The 14,435-nt window shown below is 34.7% G+C and overlaps 1 protein-coding gene across 2 annotated transcripts in view; it reads right to left on the bottom strand.

Moving 5' to 3' along the window:
• RELN (reelin) overlaps positions 1-14,435 on the bottom strand; it is a 482,573-nt gene that overhangs the window by 214,440 nt on the left and 253,698 nt on the right. For both annotated transcript variants that reach the window (XM_011365192.1, XM_011365193.1), the window contains exon 9: positions 1,201-1,297. In XM_011365192.1, coding sequence (XP_011363494.1) covers positions 1,201-1,297 — 97 coding nt within the window. The remainder of the gene's footprint in view (positions 1-1,200; positions 1,298-14,435) is intronic.

The raw sequence follows: 14,435 nt of genomic DNA, 5'->3' as shown, positions 1-14,435 counted from the left end.
GACAGAGAAAAAATGGAGGTGTGGGTAAAATTCCCAATATTTATGCTGTCTTGCTTAAAGCCATTTATGTATGTATTTAATATGAAAACATTTTTAAAATAGCAAAATGTTTTGTTATATAATTGGTATAGCATGTCAGAGCTTGGCTTGTACCAAGGATCTATAAATTATATGTTATCCTGCTGCAGAGGAAAGCAATTTATTAAAATCCATGAGTTAGAATAACTTTTCTCATTTTTCGATTAGACTAAAACTTAGATTTGTAACAATTCTTTAAAAAATTTGAAATACTAGAAACTTTGAACAGATTGGTTTTGTATTAACGACTAAGAACCTAATATTTATTCTCCCCCCTAAATAAAACCCAATTCTTTCAACATAGAAATATGGTAAGGAAAACAGCATGTGAAAAGGAAAACTACAAACCGATAGAAAATGTTCTATTTGAGCTATACTAAGAACGAAACCAATTAGAATAACTACTTTATAAAAGTTAAAGGTATTTTTTTCTTCTAATATCTTACCATACTTAAGGATCCATTATTAATTTTGTTTTGTTTTAACCTATGCATAAGTAGTAAACATAATTTGAGTATTCCTAATTTAACCAAATCTTCAACTTGAATGAGCTTCTTCAAACATTCTACCTCACCTTCTAATTGATGGATTTAAAAAAAAATACAGAAAATATAATAAATGATTATAAGCTGTAGCATAATTACGATAATAGAATTTTAGAATTAGCTTTAGGGCATTTAGAAGGAAATGACAGAATTAGAGATTAGATGCAAAAGACCCAGTGGCTATGAACTCACTATTATCACAGATTGGAAAATTTAGTTGGTAATCTGACATATTCCTAGGCCTATAAACCAAGCCATAGCCAGGTCACCTAGAGAGATGGGGGATATTTTCTGGAGGATTCCATCATAAAGGTTATTATTCCAAATATGCTTTGACCAAAAATAGTTTGTTATAGCTGCTATTGACAATGGAAGTTCCAAATGGCAAATGACATTTTTAACGGTACTTCTTAAAACAGGGCAGATCATAATATAAGTATCCATGTAATTCAACGTTACTAACAACCAGAGTACTCTTAACCATGAAGAATTAAGTCAGGTAGATGAAGACGGCAAATAGAAAGGTAAAAATCCACCTATATTAGAACTTATGAAAATACTTTAAATTATAACAAACCTAATTTTCTCAAGCTGAATCCAGTCTGTGGTATTATTCTTGGCATATGACACGATGATGTTAGGGTCTGAATAACTAAAGCGACATGAACCTGAACCTGTAAATAGCAATGTTGCAAAGTTAAAAAACAGTGTAATTACATATTATCCTTCTTGATAAATACTTTAATTTTCTACTCATTTAGATATTTATCTCATTATTTCCTAATTCTTCTAACTATGTTAGAATTTCTTGTAATCTGTTCTGATAAATATTATTTGATAAATAATTTTGGGAATCATAAAACAGGCAAACAAGGTAAATTGTAGATTTCTTAAATTATAAAATAATCATTTAAGTGCTATGCCAAGAAACATCTAAATATTATAAAATGATTAAAATGCATCATGATTTTTGCAAGTTAATATCAATTAGTAGTGATTGCATTAAATGATATATAGGTCATTAAATTGAATGAGAAATAAAAACACCCTTCTTTTGTGTATGTTTTATTTAAATGATGAGAGTAAATGAGAAACTAAAATATTAAAAAGAAAATTCAAGTACTAAATGAATGAGAACTACTGAAGATATGATTGATATTATTTTATTACAGCCCAACATTAAAGATTTAAGAGAAGGACATTCTATCCCATTGTGACTATTTGGTGATTATTTCTCATTATTATTTTCAGTATTAAAAATATGAACAACAAAGAAAGTTTTAAAACTCTGATAAGAATGTTTCTACATGTTCGATCAGTTAATATAATAAAACGTAGTATATCTGTAATTTCAAAGATCCTCTCAGGATTACCCAAACAGCCATGGAGCATATGCCAGAAGTTTACTGTAACTGAACAGCAGGATTTTTAATACTATATTAAAAACAAATGAACCAAAAGAAAAAAAAGAGTGCAATTTATGTTCACCCTACAGCCATCTGCTAAAGGAGCCTGGTTTTCAACAAATGGCATCTGTTGACAGTTTTTACATTTGTAGCACTCAGGAGTTCCAGGCTTTAATCAGACTCATTTATTTTATTTCAGTGGTATTTAGTCCAACACCAGTTAGCTTGCAATCACCAAAGCTGGCAATGTGCTAAAAGGCCAAACAGATTTCCCAGATTTATTCTTATAGCCAAAATATAGGTCAAAATGCATGAAAGAAAAGGCATTCAAAGAAAAGCTACCCAGAGCTCAAACAGAAACCCACCTTATGCCATTTTGATCATTGCTAAATTCTACCTTTCATAAGCAGCTGCTTAAAATAAGTATCAAACTGTGGGGCTGGAAATGGAAACAGCCAGGATTATGTGGGACAAATTTCAACATAAACAGAAATAAGGTCTGACAGACAATCTGTTATTTCAAAAGAAATTTAAAATTAGCCTAAAGAATTTAAATGGTATTTATATGCTTCCTTTATGTTGTATATGCCATAAGCACTTAAAAGTAAATGTATAAGGTGAATCCCTGAAAAAGGAAAAGATAGGACAAATGATAACCAAAGATGTTCCTCACAGAATGCAATTCCTTGCAAATTGTTTACAAATTAAGAGTGAAGGTAAGCTGATAAACATCAAAATGAAAATGTGTCCAGCTATGACCTTGATAACAAACATGACTTCTATTTTCTTGCGCTACCATCTCAACGTTATGAGATTAAGTCGATTATGCACCCATAAAAGAAAAAGGCACCTGGCAAGTGACTCACTTTTTTCTCAGCGACTTAGCTACACTTGGACAGGGCATGGGCATCTAAAGAACAAATAAATGAACAAACAAAACAGAAACAAACTTACAGATACAGAGAACAAATTGAGGATTGCCAGGTGGGAGGGAGATTGGGAGGCTGGGTAAAAAAGGTGAAGGGATTAAGAAGTACAAATTGGTAGTCATAAAATAGTCATGGGATGTAAAGTACAGAATACGGAATACAGTCCATAATATTGTGTTAGGTGGGTACTAGACTTCATAACTTTTGTTAGAGGAAGTCAGGCCAAGATGATTGCTCTGTCAACTAATTAATCAATGAGTAAACCAATTAATAAATATATTTCTTATATGAGAGGTACATGTAAACTCAAAAGCAGATCATTTTATGAACTATATAGATGTCTAACCAATGTACTATATACTTGAAACTGATTTAAATAAATATATTTTTTTAAAAAAGCGTAGTTACTTTCTTGTGATTCAGTCCCACTTCTCTTTGGCTGTCATTCAGGAAAAACAGTCATTCCCACTTAAGAAGTAAAACATTATTTAGTACTGACATCTACATAAGGCTCTTGTGTTGACACAATAGGTCCTCATGACTCTTGTGTTGGCTGTTCCTTCTGCCAAGGTAACTCTTTTACACAATTCAGACCTCTGTTCAATGTTTACATCCTCAGAGGCCTCTCCTGGCTACCTTCGATAAAATGCTACCCCTCACTTGCTGACCCCTGATTCATTTTCTTCATTGCATTTATTACTCCCGGATATAGTCGTTTGTTTGATGGTTGCCCTCTCCCACCAAAATGTTAGCATCTCCAATGCAAAGATTTTGTTTCACTAATCCTGTCTCCCCAGTGCCTTGAGAGCTGCTTCACACAGAAAAGGAGCTCAGTGAAGAGTTGTTGAATGAATGAATGAATGAATGACATCTAGAAAATAGTTAAACTCTAGGAAGTGAATCTTTTGGAAATATGATGATACCATTACTACTACTACTACTACTATTACCACAACTATTTATTATCTCATTATCATCATCATCATCATCTCTTTTGTATTCTTCTTTTCGGCAGGATAAAGAGACGGGGGTGACCTATAGCCTCTGTTCACGACTGTAGCGATAGATGCTCTTCTAGGAAGAGTCTGATGGCAACACATTCAATCTCTCGTGCTGAATGTTGTTTGGGTAACAAATTACAGAGTTCAGCTGATGCTGCATTTCTGTTCCTCTATTTAATATCTTTCTGTGGTGGTGGAACAAGCTGTAAGTATAAATTAACTTCATTTGGTTGAATAAAAATATGGCAACTACTTTGATATTTCTTGTGGGGGCTGCCTTAACTAAAACAGACAAAATCATAACTATATTTGCAGACCAAATGTATTCCTGATTAACTCCTAGTTCATTCTTGTCACCCAGTTCTAGGATTTAAGACCACAGTGGGAAGACACTTAACAGATCATGAAGAGGAATACCCTCACAATGAGTTTCCAGGGGCCCAGAGAGGCTCCATCACTTACCCAAGATTATGAGGCAAGGTCAACTGGCAGAGAAAGAACTAAATGGCCTTACTCCCAACCCAGTGCTCTTTTCCCTTCCCTATTTGTACTCACAACAAAAGTTGTTTGTCAAAAAAAATGAGTCATAAAGGCATGTAAACATGCTGTACAATATTCTGAATGTAAAAAAAAAAAAAATCCATGGCTTAAAATATCTACATTGAAAAAAGTATTATTTTTCCATTAATCACTATTACTTACTGGGAATGAGAACACTAGCTGCAGCAGTATATAGAAATCTCTACATATGACTACAGCGATAGGCAAAAGCAACAGTGTAAAATAAAGGGAATGTGATGGGAGTGATTGGTGTTCGGAAGGGAAAGATGAGGCAACTTGGAAGAGGGTATGATAGAAGTATGGAAATGACATTTATCACAATGTAAACACATATGTGTCAATATAACATACACGAATGTAACGCTTAACTCTAAAATGCTAGTGTTTACAGTGGACAGTATAGACAGACACGGATTTACCCTGAAGCTGACGAATCTGAAGCTTCAGGGCCCCTCCCTTGTAAAAGCACCTTCCAAGCTCTGGGAGGAGGTCCAGCAATGTGTCCAAAAGACTATGTTTTATGACATTTACAACTGGTTAACACCACTGTCTTGATTCTGACTACTCCCTCACTGTGTTCCCTTCATGTTAAGTAGCATTGGAGAGGTATTTTTGAGATCCAGCCAAAGTTAAGTTTGAAATAACATTATTTTGGGTTAGTGGGATATGGTAATGTAGTTTTGCAGGTCCCTTCTGTTGAGTAGTGTAGTCATTCTCAGGGTACAAAGAGCTTCCAGGAACACTTACCACCCACTACGCTGATGCACCTCTGACTCAAGGACAAGGGTGAAAAACTTTAATGAGTGACGTCAATTCAAAGAGTAGTTAAGACTAGTCACTGCACAAGAAAAGTTAAAATGACCTGAAATCTTATAGTTCATATATGAAAGAAATATTATAGAGATCATTCAAGTTGATAATGATACTCAATATTTAAGTAACATTATCATTAAGGAGTTCTAAAGGTATAATGTTATTTAAAAAACAAAAACAAAACTCTGACCCACCAAGCTAGAAGCGGAATTATCTTTCTATTTTCTCTATAGGAAATGTTATAAAATTACCTTATGACAGGTGATTTAAGAAAATGCAGCCAAAATTTGTAAGAAAAAAAGTCTTACAAGGTATTTCGGTTTAGTTAACAAAGATGTTATGCTATATTTCTGGATTTTGTGATGTTTGTGGTATTGTCAGCTTCTAAAAATCTGTAATTTGTTGTGATTTTTTTTTCACTCTAAATATTTAGAGTGTACCTAATCTTGAATGTGTAATTTTGTGTTTTTTTCCCCCTAGAGACCCTGGCTGTTAGCCAAATTGTATAAGCTCCAAATGCGAACTCACAAAACCCAAACCCACCCTTGTTCAGAGCATGTACTGTGTGTGTGTCCCTGCGTTCACAAATGTCTTCAATCACAAGTCCAAATTACGCAGTTTGTTTTCCACTTTGCTTAGCATGGCACATTCAAGCGGTAAATGTATTTTAATGCAGGACAACATTACAAAGAAAATAAGAAGTTATAATTTCCTTCTCTCTTAGTTAAGGCAGATATGGCTCAATTAAAATGTTCTTAAAAGGAAATGATCACATTACAACTGGATTAACATTGATGAAATGACTTTTAAGTAACTGTTTGCTTATACTAGAGAAATGTCATTCATTTTTGTATATGTTGGGGATGAACCTGAACGAAAACTACGTTGACCCTCATGAACCTCAGGGGCTCAACAAAAGTCAGAGAGAACCTGTAACTTCTGGGACTTGATAACTGGAGTGCTTCTGCACAGTGCTGGCTGGGAGAATCTTAAAGAGCTGTTACAGTTTATAATGCCAAGAATACACAAGCACATGAACAAGTAGCAATAATGTGCAAATCAATGAAGCCCATAATAAGCACTTTGAAAATCTGTTCATTGTGCAATAGCCCATTAACATAATACATATGTATGGAGATTACAAATACCTGCTAGGCAGGAAGCTTCTAAAATTCACAAATAAACTTCTTCCTTTTCCCCCCATCCTTCTTGGGTGGTTATCATAAAAACAACTTAAAGAAGAGCCTGATTTGGTATAAAATCAAGGCCATTTAAAAAACAGAAATATTAATAATATCTTGTATTAAAGATTTAAGACTTATCCCCTTCCTCAGAACAATAGCCATACAGGTCCATAATCCTTTGAGGTAAGATAAATATCAGAGGTAAAATAATTATTTACTTAATTAATTTAAAAATTTCATAAAGGTAATATGGCACATATATCATATATTATGCAACATTCTCAGCAAAGTCTGGGGCAATACTCTATAACCAAACACATCAATATTTCTGCAGTGAAATGTATTAAGAGTCACATAAGTGGTATAAATAAATATTATGAATTGCCTTAAATCATTTCAAGTCAGCTCTTACTGCCAAATGAATTCAGGTCATGTCGGGCTTTGCCATCACGTAAATGAAAAAAAATAGGTTTGTGGTTTTTCTGAGTTTTTTTGTAATATGGAAATTATAGATTAGGGATTGTGAGCCTGTATCTTCAGTAGCCCTCTCTATTTCTTTTTACTTTCATAGTAGAAGGATAAATCATATCCATAGTTTTAGTCTCCCAAGGCCTGGGTAGTTTTATTTTTATTTGGTTATGCCCTTCTCCACAGAGCCCAGGACTTTTCAAAGTAAATCAGAGCAGAAACAATAGAAGGAGCTACTGTCCTCCTGGGGGTTTGGCAGTCGTTGCCTGGAGCAGCCTCTTTTCTCAAAGCTCTGCCTGAAGAACAAGCTGTCTTTTAAAATGTTCCACAGGGCCACAGAAGGAGGAGAGAACTGATCTAGCAGAATTTATAGATGAGGAAAAGTACTGCCTGAAATCATGCCTCTAGATGTGGAGCAGGACCCACAAATACTGACGGCGGCTGGAGGAGTGTCTGGGCAGACCCCTGCTGAGGATTCTGGCAGCACATGTGCTGCCACTGCCATCACTCAAATCTCAGACCTCAGAGACAAGCAGGGCTCCAGAAGCTGCATGTAAACAATAGCATTTGATATAGAATGATCATAAAATTATGAAATGGATGTAATCTGGGTACTTAGAACTCCTTTCTATAACTGTTGTAAATCTTAGCAAGATCAACACATCCTTGCACCTTTACAAGGTAGGTAAATGGAGAACAGGACCATTAACTCGAGGTTGTAGTGAATGGAAAGAGAGAAAGATCAATGGGAAACTTTTAGAGAAGCTTTTAAAAAGCTAGACCCTATCACTCCCAGGGAATGTTACATGTTACCACAGGCTAGGGTATTCAAGAAAGAGACTTGCCTCATTCTGTATTGTGAAGGTGATGAGCAACTTGAAGATATTGGAATAATAAGCAGTTATGGCAATTATTCATCCTTTTCTTACTAAGAGTGATTTTTGAGGATAGTACTTACTATTCACTAGGGAGAAAATAATCTTATTGTACCCAAAGGCATCAAGAAACACAGTAAAAGCGTATTTGTTATTTTGCAATTCTACTTCAACACTTGATCTTAGCCAAAAGGCCAAGAAGTGATGCAATTCTTCTTCAAAATTTGGTGGAAGTCATGGACTGTTATAATACAGATGATCAATATTTTAATAGTTTTACAAAATTCTGTTCAAATATTTCATTGAAGGCAGCTGTGCATGTTTATTTTTCAGTAACAATAATATGTAGAATAATGATTATAGTACACTTAGATTTTTTATTTCCTTTGTTATTGAGTTTGCCAGAAAAATACTAAGGGTATTAGCCCAAGGCTTTAAAATAATCTACTATGAGGAGAGCAACATTTTGATAATATGGCAAGTACAGAAGTACTACCTGATGAACAGCACCTAAATTTAAGCTTACAATACTGTAATTTCTAGGATAACTGGTTTAATATGTTTCTTAGTTTTCATGTTCATTTTAATTCTTTTCCTAGTACAAACACCTAAAATTTATAAGGTTTTGTGTATCAGTGCCTAATGTTTTGTAATGTGGCGTAGCTACACAAATTTGTTCCATTAGTTTGTAAATTTTTTTAAAAATGTAATCAAGTGTGTACTCTAGTAGTGAGCTAGCTTCTTGCCTGATACTCTTGGTAGCAAATTGTTTTTGTTACTTATTACCTTCCTGTATATTAGTTATCCATGAAGTAATTTGAAATGTAGAGTTCAAGGAAAAGGGGAAAAAAATCTACCTGGGAAGATGAGAGTTTGGTTCCACATAGGCTACTTTACCAGTTCTCAAAGCACGGGTGAAATAAATGCATGAGGAATGGCTAAACAGGGAATGCCGTTCTCAGCTGAGCCAACAGTCTCCCCCAGCTCCTCTTAGGCATTCTCTTAGCTGTTGTACCATCTCTGACCGCGCCCATACATCCTGCTACTCAGGGCTGTTTCAGGCTCTTACAAAAAGACAGGCTCAATTCACCTGGCTTGGGCATGTACAAAGACAGCAGCAGCTCATGACTTGAAGTTCAGGAGCTGTAGCCAAAAGGGCAGTAGTCTGATACATGAGTAAGAAGCAGGGAAGGAATAAATGGTTACTGTATCGGATAATGCTTTGTGGCAGCTCTGGCAGGAAGCATCCTGGGGCTTCTCAGTCCCAAATGACAGGGATGGGAATTGTGACTGAAAGGAGCCCACAGATATGACTTTAATTAAGAACAGTTCCATTCCGCACGAGAGGAAATCCGCAAATTACTCTTGGATCTGTCAAGAGCAAATGAATTCAATTTTGGTAAAGTATGAAGACTGAAGTTTAGATACACATTATTTTATTAATGAAAATTGTCAGTTTAGAGAAATCAACATGTCCAATATCTTTAGTTCTCTCAAAAGATCAATTAATCAATTATTAGAATATGGGAATCTAGAGTTTATGTCAATACCTCTGTTTTGTCCACCAAAAAATACTCTTGGGGAAAATTTAGCATACTTTTAACTGAAGAAACATATTTCAAGCACAGTGTTGTAAGAATAATCACTATATGCAAGTGAAATTTCCATTTTAAGCATTTACTAAAAACTGATATTAAGGTTAAGAGAGGTCAAATAAAGGGGAACAGTAAAAGTCCTCAAAAGTATTCTGTACTTACACTAAAAACATGCTTCCTTTAAACTTGAAAGACCTCTTTCATAAAACGTAGAGAAAGAGCTGGGTTTTAAAAGCAAAACTTCTTTACCTCTGACATATATTTGTTTATTTTTAACATGAGGCTACTGGTAAAAATATCTGTTTTGACTTAATTAATAAACAGGTTATTGGATCTGCAAACCTTTCTTTCTGAATAAATGTGACAGTATGTGATTTATTGTACTTAATATTTTGCCCCTTTAGTCACTTCCTTGACCAAAATTCCCAAACCTCATTAGGTGACTTCTTCCAGTTTATGCCAGATGGACGATGACCACAGGATATAAAATGAACAGCTGTCCTCCTCCCCTTTTGTACCTTTCTCCCTTTCAGTCCTATCCCCATTCCCTCACGTTTGAAATATTTGTATTCCTTCCTTTTCACTGTCACTCCTATTATAAGGGAGAAAGGAACCAATTCTCTTCCAATTTATGGAATGCATGTCACTTTCAACCACTTTCAGGCACCCAACCCTGTGCAAGTCTCCTCCCAAGCCCACAGCACAGAACTTTCATCAGTGCCTAGTCGGGAGAAACACAAGGAAGAAAAATGCAAAATGGGCAGGCTTTGCCACGGTCTCTGCCAAGCAGCCCTCCTTTACCCAGGGCTAGGGCCATGTAACCTAACCCCAGTGTTCATGCTTGGCCATTTTCTAGGACCAATTCCCACCTTAGGCAGCAGGTGTTAAGTACCGCCCCTCCCTACTCCTCAGCAATCTGGAGACTTAGCAGGACTATTCTTGTTGCTGTTCTGGCTCTGACCTTGGTCTTGGGGCCTGGAATGGTCCCTGCCTTATCTCCCTGCAGGGTGCCATACCTCTAACCTTCTCTGTGATGCTGACCCTCTGGGATGGTGCCATGCCTGCTCTTGTCAGTCTCCCAAATGGTGAAGTCCTGTCTCTGGACCTTCTTCTTTCCTGGATTTTTCAGCAGACTGTGCTCTCATTCTCCCCTTTTATCTGCATCCTCTAATTAGCCTATCTTGTCTTTTTTTCACATGCGAACTTTTCCCCCCACCTATCTGATAATAAACTTCTTGAAGGCTGGTCAGTATCTTCGTGCCTTAGGTTTTGCTTTTCCACACGGTGGATGTAGGTGTGTATTATATATATATATCTGTATATCTATATCTATATATAGTTACATAGTTATATGTCATGTTCTAAAGATCTCTCTGATAAAAGACTTGATCAAGAGTCCTTGACTGATAAAGTGAAAACTGCCAGCTCAGATCAAGTTCTAATATGGCCCATGTAGTTCATTCAGCATAATCCTTGCCTCAGCAGTCAACAATGGGTATATTACTGAGCACCAATGTGGAACATCACTAAATCCCTTTCCTAATCTATGAATTTAATTAAATTCAGTTCATATTTATTTAGTTCTAGTTATGAGCAAAGTTCTGCCCTATAAACAAAGAGGGATACTTGTATACTCTTTAGCCCCCAAGGAAAAATCTAAGCTATAAAGGATGAAAGTGATGTGCAGAAATGGACAGTGTATAAATCAAAGCAGAGTGAGGTATGTACCATAAAGTAAATATATATATGCCTTATTGTTAAAGTGTACAGCTAAAACTTATTGGATTTCGTTAACCAATGTCATCATAAAAATACTAATAAAAATAATAAAAAATTAAAGCAATACATACATACATACATACATACATACATACATACATACATACATACATACGGAGAAAGTGGCAATTCAGAGATATCAGACTAGGACAATGGGATGAGTTTTCATTGTTGAGAGATCATTTAGTGTACATCAATGATCAACTTCTCATCTTGCGGTTTGCTGTTATGTCCCTTCTATTAGAACAGCCTTCAATAAATATTAGTGGAACATATTTACAAATGAATTACTGAAATTTAGTTTTTAAGCCCCATCAAAGTGTGAGATAATGAATTAAATATTTCAAAAGGGAAAGGGCATAGTATCTACTTTCAAACTGTATTTGAATTCATGTAAAGATAACTACTTATCAGAACCTTATGCTTACAATATTTCAGAATATTCTCTTTTATTACCTAAAATAAGACTTAGTTTGAGGTGAAGTGGATTTGAAATACACACATATATGTACGTATTCATTTACACTGGTCTTTTAAAATATACATTCCCTGAAAAGGAATAGGTCAACTTCAGGATGAAGAAACAGGATAACCTGAATTATAATCACTTCCAAACCTTTACTCACTAAATTTAGATAACACAAAAATGTTCCATATATAAATATTTCAATTTTGTGTTAATATAGATCTTTGAGGATCCAAAAATCAAATCATAAGGAAATCTTATTTTAACATCTTTTATGTCCAATAATCTTATACTCAAATAAAACATATATTTAACCTTACAAAATATATGTATTATACTAATTTTACCATTAAAATTTTCTAAAATTGTTTTTATTTATATTTATTTTGAGCTCAAGTCACCAGAGATTTTGTTAGTCACATACTTGGAGATTTCCATGTTTCCAGAAATGGTTTTCACTATTTCATAATAAATTCCACAAGATCCTCTTTACTTATCAAGGAGAATGACTCTTGAATAAAAATGAGATTTAGAAATATATTTCAGTAAGTTCATAGAGGAAGTGAACAATAATTCATACGAAGATATGGCTCAAATTCTCCCTCTGAATTAGCTGTTCTAAAAGAGTTGAGGGACAGTTTCTCTACTGAATCAAGTTCTAAGTAATTAAGAAGTTTATAAATTAGGCTTGAAGGAAAAACCTGCTTTCTTTTTGAAGGCAATATAATACAGCTTACAAGTTGCATTTTCATCATTATATCTATTTGAGGAAAAATAATGCCAGATATCTTTTTTCACAAAGCAGTCTTTCCATTCAGCAATAAGAGTACCTCTAACTTTCGTAATTTTCTAATTTTTATTTTTCAAAATACACTCATACAAAATGAATAGCTCTCATTTATCTCAGAGCATATACAGTACATAAGAGAACTCAGGCTTAAGATTGTTTTCATATCTTAATCTGTAAAGATAAAACATTAATGATTTAATGAGCTCTCTGTTTTAAGATGATTAAAAACGAACAAAGCAGTAAAAAAGAAACACACACAAAACCCCAAATCTTTATGATACTCATAAGTAAAACCAAAGAAAAAAGGTACTAATTCTATAAATTATAGACAAATAATAGATTCTAGCCAGTTCAATAATAACAAACTAATAAACATATGGATATATATTTTTGTTACTGGCTTCACTGAAAGCATAGTTTATTGGTGATACTCCATTTCCTTCTAGGTCATCTTTTCCACTGATTGAGTCCTCAGATCACCTCCCCCAAATCCTCTCTTGGCATGAAATGCCTGCATCATACCAGTTTAACACTTGGTTACATGCTATTACAAATATCTCTGCAATAGTTACTCATCACTCAAGCCAAATTGCTCTTCATGGCATATGTTTTTAAATGCTTTATCTTTAATCTTCATTTTGCTGATGAATTCTATTAATCTGAAGAAAGAGCTGGGCTATAGTGAACAAGCATATATTACTTTATAGCTCCAGAGAGAAAGAGGCCATTTTGCTGACCTCTATTGCCTCTTAAATAAGTTTTTTTTTAAAAAAACCCCAGCCAATGTAGATTAACTCTTCAGACAAACTCAATTTTATCTGACATTGCTCATAGCTACTGTGGGCAGTCCTGCTCTAGGAGGGCGCTCACATGCCCATCCTCTAAGTCTGCATCTTCACCTGGAAAATCTTTGTTCTTTCCAGTGACTCACCTTGTTGGCTGGGATTCTTCAGGGATTCTTCTCTTTCTTAAAGGCCTCCCTGAATTGCTGTACCCGCAAGAGCTAGTTAGGCTCTGCCACCACAGAGACCTGTACACATGCCCATCTCTGCTTATAACAATCTAGTCATTCTCTAGAGGTTTCATGCTACATATTCATCCAGAGCCTCCCACCATACCACTAAGCACTGTAAAAATGTTTTGTTTTCTCAGTTTTTTGTGTTTTCATAGTTAAGGTTAGCTCAAGACAATGCTGGACACACAGCAAATACTCAGTGAATTCTTGTTAAGTGAATGACAAATACAAAGCACTATCAGCACTTCCCCTGGACACAGGACCCTGACTGGAAAACAGAGTTTGGAGGCATCTGTAAGATAATGATTTGCAAGGGCATCATCTCAATTTTTCTTCCTATCCCAGAGGAAATCTAAAGGAAATGGGTAAATGCCCCTAAGGCTGTGATCATAAATTCCACAAGTTGAATCTAATGAATCAAGTGGGGATTGCAGCAGATCAATGCCTCAGTGCAGAAATAGAGATGAGATTTTTCGTTGGAATGGAAAAATAAAAAGTTCTTTTAAGAATATTTTAGGACACTTTTCAAGATGATTCAGATGATTCAGATTTTGATAACGTGATAAATTTCAGTTTGCAGAACTATGCTTTCAAGATGCTTTAACTTTAAAACTGTATATTTATATACGTATATATGTATGTGTGTATATATATATGCGTATTTATATACGTATATATACGTATGTGTGTATATATGTATGTGTGTATATATATATGCGTATTTATATACGTATATATACGTATGTATATACACACATATGTATATATACGTATATAAATACATGTATACATGTATATATATACACACACACATACATATTAGAAGAATTGGAAGAGCATTGCTGCATTGAGATGACAGAGTTTATTTGAAATACTTCTTAGTAATTCAAGAAATTTCTGTATACATATCTCTGAGGTAGCTGAGTGCCT

Source organism: Pteropus vampyrus, unplaced genomic scaffold, assembly GCF_000151845.1.
Source record: "Pteropus vampyrus isolate Shadow unplaced genomic scaffold, Pvam_2.0 Scaffold107, whole genome shotgun sequence".
In the NCBI taxonomy this organism is placed as follows: domain Eukaryota; kingdom Metazoa; phylum Chordata; class Mammalia; order Chiroptera; family Pteropodidae; genus Pteropus; species Pteropus vampyrus.
This window is presented reverse-complemented; position numbering and strand designations above follow the sequence as displayed.